Source organism: Cynoglossus semilaevis, chromosome Z (genome assembly GCF_000523025.1).
Source record: "Cynoglossus semilaevis isolate Cse_v1.0 chromosome Z, Cse_v1.0, whole genome shotgun sequence".
Taxonomy (NCBI): Eukaryota; Metazoa; Chordata; class Actinopteri; order Pleuronectiformes; family Cynoglossidae; genus Cynoglossus; species Cynoglossus semilaevis.
In genome coordinates, this window is record NC_024328.1 from 15300640 (window position 1) to 15306842 (window position 6203).

General features: G+C 39.1%; 1 protein-coding gene across 2 annotated transcripts; it reads right to left on the reverse strand.

Moving 5' to 3' along the window:
* Positions 1–1397: 1397 nt before the first annotated feature.
* tango2 (transport and golgi organization 2 homolog (Drosophila)) lies at positions 1398–5665 on the reverse strand. Of its 2 annotated transcripts, none has more exons than XM_017042810.2 (9): positions 5508–5665; positions 4652–4837; positions 4411–4499; positions 4209–4328; positions 3680–3797; positions 3217–3284; positions 2886–3036; positions 2124–2228; positions 1398–1999 (listed from the first exon to the last, which is right to left on the reverse strand). In XM_017042810.2, exons 2-9 carry the CDS (start codon positions 4705–4707, stop codon positions 1879–1881), a joined length of 828 nt encoding a protein of 275 aa, XP_016898299.1. In that variant the 5' UTR covers positions 4708–4837; positions 5508–5665; the 3' UTR covers positions 1398–1878. The 2 variants fall into 2 exon arrangements, with proteins under 2 accessions (XP_016898299.1, XP_008334786.1); XM_008336564.3 differs by having other exon boundaries at positions 2886–3039.
* Positions 5666–6203: the final 538 nt, after the last annotated feature.

Sequence of the window (6203 nt, forward strand, 5' to 3'; positions counted from 1 at the left end):
TTTTCTTTTCTTTTCTTCAAAAGCAAAGTGTAGAAAGAGGAAAAGTTTGACTGACTTGTAGACAGAGCTGAGGACCAGCAGCAGAACGATGAGTCGGGAGACTCACCTGGTCCACACAGATGCACTTAGATTAACTTTCTGTTTGTTTGATTTTTTGTTTGTTTGTTTTTGGTCTCAAACCGTTTCCTAGTCCAGAACTTTAACATCATGACATTCCCGTTCTTTGAAGCATGCAGAGAATATTTAACAGTGAGAGTGTGTGTTCTCACCTTTTCTGTTCCCACTAATTCCATTCTCACCCCATCTCCTCCCCCTCTCCTCCCAAAGTGCATCCAAGTGCCAGTGCGTCTGTAAATACCTGTAAATGGACGAAATGTTGCTTTTCATTTGCAAAATTATTCGAATGTTTCCTCCACCTTTGAATAAAAGCTGTCAAACACCTCACATGAGCTGAAGTCTCCGTCAAATGTGGGATTTATTTTAATTTTATTTTAACTATTGTCACAAAGAGAACTCGGTCAAAATTGGTAATTGCACTTTCGCTTGATTCCAGCAGATGGCGCATTTATCCATGTCAATGTTATGGCAAAAAAAAACTCCAGGTTTGAAAACTTTAATTTTTATTATATTTCCCAAAAAAAAATTTCTTTTTTTTTTTTAAACATGTGCGTTAATTGAAATAAAGTTTCCCGCTACGTTCATGTAACCAGATAACGTTGGTTAAGAGACGAACCGGAAACAGAGGTTGGGGTTTGCCATTTCTCAGGCAACAAACGAGTCAATAACTTCATCCTGTGACGTCAAACGTGCCTTCACCGGCAGACGAAGCTGTCCTCCTCGAAACTTCTACGTCAAACCCACGAAAGCTTGTGTCGGTGAGTTGAGAAATTTGTTTTGTTTGGTTAAAACCGTCGTCCGTTAAGAGAAATGTGCTTTGGCGATATCGATTGTTTTTGTTAGCTTAGCATCGATCCTGAAAGCTTGACGTTTCAGTGACGTAGATGTAGTTGAACAGCATCCAACAGAGTATTTGAATTGTTGATTGAATAACAACTAGTTGCAGATTGGATGTATATCTTGTTCTGAAAGTTTCCAAAAACTTCAAAAAATTGAGTTTTCAGAAAAACATTTTTGGGGAATTTTTCAGCAAAATAATTTATTATTTAAGCAAAATAATTTATAATAAAATACATTTACGAAGAAATCTGAAATCTTAAAAAAAGTCAATATTTTTTCAAAAAGATTTTCTGGGAATTTTTTTCCCCAAAAACTTTAAAAAAAGTTTTTGAAAAGTTTTTAGAAAAAGCAAAATAATTTATTTAAGCAAATTTATAATAAAATAATTTAAAAAATTCTGAAACCCTAAAAAAAATTCTAAATATTTTTTCAAAGAAACATTTTTTTGGGAATTTTTTTTATTTCAGCAAAATAATTTTTGGTCAGATGTTCAAAATTGTATCTGTCCTGCATGTTTCTCATCAAAATATAGCGTTTTGAAATTTTTTGACAAAACCCTTAATTCTGTTAAGATGTTGAAAAACTTTGATGACAATTTTTAATTTTTTTCCCCAAAATGTTATATTTTCTTAATGTTTTTTAACATAACGTAAGCTGCAGGTCATTCATGTCATAAATTAGCGGCATGTTTGGCCATTACTAGTTTGTAGCATTTTGTTTTAAGAGCCAGTCTTCACCGTGGCTAACCTTGCTAACAGCGTCAGCTACCAAAACACACCCAAATCAAAGACAGCAAAATGCAAATTGTGCAAACTTGGAGGCAGACATGAAGGCGGATGGTTAAAACAAAAAACAAAAAAAAAACTTCTATGTCAAAGTTCAGCTGTAGGTGCCAGTGTGGAGCTGCCGGCACATCATCCTTCAACCATCCAGTTTGAACTGGTAAGAACTTGTGATCCATTCGCTGGTGTCACAGTTCTGCATGGTTCGCTCCGTGAAGGTCACGTTCCCGTCTGCGTCGACGAGGATGATTGTGTTTGTCCTGATTGGGAAGAAGAGTCGGAACATTTTCATACAGTTCAAACATCTGATCTGAGACGGCGGTAGATGATGATGATGATGATGATGATGATGATGATGATGATGATGATGATGAAGACACTGACCTGGTGCCGTAGTCAGGTGAGCGGACGCACACGGCTGACAGGGCCTGGATCATCGTCTTGCTGTACCAGTGACCGTGGCTCTCCTGCTCAGGGTCAGGCGTGTTCCTGTAAAAAATCAACCAGAGGATGAGTGAAGATCTCCGAAGACGTTGATTTGCACAAAACTCTTTACATGTCTAAAATGTACGAATAAAATGATGTCGCAAATATGGATGTACGATATTAACTCTTTGCCAATATTCGATATGCCGATATTGTCCAAACACTTCATTTCGATTCCGATATCAACTGATACCCAGTAGGCCTGGTAATATTTATAAAAAAATATTTCTATAAATATATATTTATACAGTATATATATATATATATTTATATAAATATATTTATATAAATATATTTCTATAAATATATATATGTATCTGTACAAACCGCTGTAAGAGTTGCTGGCACCAGAATCCTACCTACATTACCCTGATTAATAAAATAGATTCATTGAATGAGCTGCAATACTGCCATCTCGTGGCTTTCACTTTAATATACAGCCCTTTCCCCAAAACTATTCTTAGATCACACATTTGACGGAACCCAGTCATTGCGTTACAAGGTTTTCATTATCGGCATATTATGTAATTATGCTAATATCGCCCGATAATGTCGCTAACATCCGTAATTGTAAACGTTAATAATATTTTTTAAAGAGAAGATTTTTAAGTATGGGTGAGTCAGGGGGGTGAGTATGGGTGAGGGTGGCTGGTGACTCACAGCTCCTCATTATTGAGAACCGTCAGCAGCTCCTGCACCAGCCCATCGCAGGACAGCGTCCCGTCATTGACGACGCTGGTGAAGTGGCGTTTTCCCTGCAGCAGTTTCCTCCACGGCGTGTCCAGCAGGGAGTTACTCAAACCGTAGACTCCTGCTGAGGAGCACACCACGTTTAGGACACGTTTACGTCACAACGGGACGAGAAAGAGAAAGAGTCAGATTATTATTGATACGATCTGGTGTTAATCAGGATTAAACAGAGCAGCAGAGAAATGGTCGGGTGCAGAGACGTGGTCCAAACTGAGGGTTTGGATACTGCGGCAGCACAGACCTGATTTTAGATGAACAGGTTCAGGAACGCCTCTGTTTCCATAGTAACACAGAACGTCTTCTCTGGCTCTGCGTGCAGACCACAGTGAGACAAGAAGATTAGACCCACCACAGTTTCACCACATCAAGGCACCTCACCTAACCTGTCTAACCAATGACCTCTGACCTCCACAGTGCCGGTGTGTCTGCCAACCTTTGAACGACACTGGTACATGATAGCGAAGAACTGTTTGTCAGTTTGTCTTTTACCCTGCACTGCAGAGTGCATCAGCTGCACTTTCAGTTGCTGCCACTAGATGTCAGCAGACACAACCTTGCAGTGACCCTCGAGTCACAGGACAGTTCCTGTATTCACTCTCTTTTCCTGTATTCAGTCTCTCTATGACGACTCCTCGATGTCCTTTTAATTTGACCTTTGACCTAATTTGACCTATGACCTTTGACCCCAGGTAGACTTCACTTACCTGAAGTCAGCCGTGATGAGGTTGAATCCGTTGTACTGTGGACCGTCCGCTGACAACTTCTTCATGTAGGAGTAACTGTCCACGTCTTTGTCCGTCAGGTAGTTGGACACTAGGAACCCTGCAGTGGACAGTAGTTACTAGTGGTATACACACACACACACACACATATATATATATATATATATATATATATATATATATATATATAGATATATACACACACATATATATAGGCATACATACACATGCATATATACAAATATATACATATACAGACATACATATATACACACAGAGCTCTTCTCAATATATACATATACAGTATGTATATATACATACACATATATGTATATATACATATATACTGTTCATATACGTACATACATATATACACACAAACAGAGCTCGTCTCTCAGTTGTTGTTTGACAGAACACTGTGAAGACAAAGTCGCCTGGAACCTTGAACTTCAGTCAACAGCATACGCCACATCCTGTACTGCAGCTCTCTCTCTCTCTCTCTCTCTCTCACCCCTTCCTGGTGCGTCTGGTTTCTGTTGGCGTTCCATATAGTTGGTAATGGCCGCCAGTTTTCCCCTCCTGCTGATTCCCAGCCAGGATCCTCCTTCTTTGCCATTTTCCAGATCCTGGCCTGTGAAACAGAAGTAGAACCCGAAGATGTCAGTCGTTGTACACAGGTAGTACACAGGTGACTAAACTATCAAACAACTGACCACTGAGGATCTCGTTGTCCGGCCCCCAGAAGTCCGCCGTCTTGGACGGTCTGCTGTAAAACTCATCTCTGTTTGCAGCCAAAATTAGCCTGATGTGACGGAAAGGATTAGTTTAGAAAATTATTTTATTTCATTCTGTCACCATTATGTTTTTTATACATTGCAGCCAGTAAATATATACATATATATAATATATTTTTAAAATCCAAGACCTGAAGATTTGAGATTTTCTCTTCTGTACCTGTAAGCGTTTTTGGACGCAGGTCGAGGATCAAACTTGAAGAAAATTATACACATGGATGAAGAGGTGGTTTGACGACAAAGGGTATCAGTGGGTCAACATCTGGTGCCGGGGTCTCATCTGTCACATCCGAAAATGTTCTGGTGACGTGTCGCCAAAAGAAAGGACGTCCGTTCAGGTGAGCGACTGGTGTCAAATAAGACAAATAATTGTTATATAACTTGTTGATTTGAGTATAGAGTAAGTAAAAAAGTATTAGAATACTTTTATAATACATTTGTATTTGTATATTAAAAAATATATTTTAAAGACACTTTTCACATTTCTAGCCAGGAAATAGAGTGAAATACATTTTTAATACGTAAAATGTACTACTAATACTATTCCAAAACTATTTATTGCACTAATGTTGAGTAACGATATGATTCGCGTGAAGTTAAAGCTGAATTTTAATGGTCTAATAACTGCAGGGTTCGCTGTTTCAACTGTTTTCTAACTGAAAACCAGTTCGAAGGTTGCGATGATGTAACGCGGGAGCCATTAATGTCCTGTCGTATCGTTATCGTTATAACGCGGACAGGGCTGATAAAAACCAAACTAACTAGCCGTTGACGTCATCACTTTGACATTAATTTTGAATCATTCTCAGCCCCAGAACTGTCTGTTCTGTCAGTGACTGACTGACAACACAGACCTGTTGTTTACTCGTCTTTGTGTCACGGCTACTACTGAAACAAACGTCAACAATAATTAGTTTCAGTTTCAGTAGTTTTTTTCAACCTCACCCAAAACCCTATTCGAAGTTTAAATGGCCACAACAACAGTGACGTCACAGAAGACCATAAACTTAACGTACTTAGTTTGTCCTCCGAGTTCAGTCCCCACACCGCTGTCCCGTTATCTCACCGGCGTTAAACGCGGTTTGTTGTCTTTTTAACGCCGCTCGTCGTCCACACAGGAAGTGCTTCACAGTGGGTGAGTTCGTTTTGTTCATCCGCATAACTCCTGACGGTGGTGTTTCTTTTTCCGTCCTCCGCTGCCCCTTCTACGCCCTCTCCGGGACTTACGTGCATTAAAACGAACGCAACTTCCGGCAAACTTTAAGGTCCTCTGTAATTGGTCAGTTCACAGAGTCAGAGCGGATCTCGCCCGGTTAGCATAGCATTACCTTCAAAATAAGAACAACCATAACAGCATTAAACGACTGAACGTACATTAATATACACGTTAGAAAAGTGTTTTGTTTTTTTATCGAGAACCGAGCAGATTTCGCGCGCTTTTCTCTCGCTGTCCCTCGTTAAATAATAAATAATAATAATACATCGATGTTTTTAAGATGGACGACAGAGAAAATGTGGTTTCGCGGTTAATTAATTGTGCGCGTTAAATGTGTGCGCGTGCACACACACACATTCTCTCTACCCCAAATTTTTTTTTCTTGAATTAACTCTTCTTTATCTCAGAGTTTTTGGTTCCTTTAGTGTGAAATAAAGTGTGTATTTTTGAGGTTGTATATAAGTATATTTGTCCGTGTGTATATATATATATATAT

Bases quoted from the DNA above. Each gene is read 5' to 3' on its own strand.
- tango2 (XM_008336564.3), bottom strand. From the start codon at position 4,707: ATGTGTATAATTTTCTTCAAGTTTGATCCTCGACCTGCGTCCAAAAAC. The intron at 4,500-4,651 runs GTACAGAAGAGA...CCGTCACATCAG, and splicing joins GCGTCCAAAAACGCTTACAG to GCTAATTTTGGCTGCAAACA. The intron at 3,798-4,208 runs GTGAGAGAGAGA...TGTCCACTGCAG, and splicing joins ACCAGACGCACCAGGAAGGG to GGTTCCTAGTGTCCAACTAC.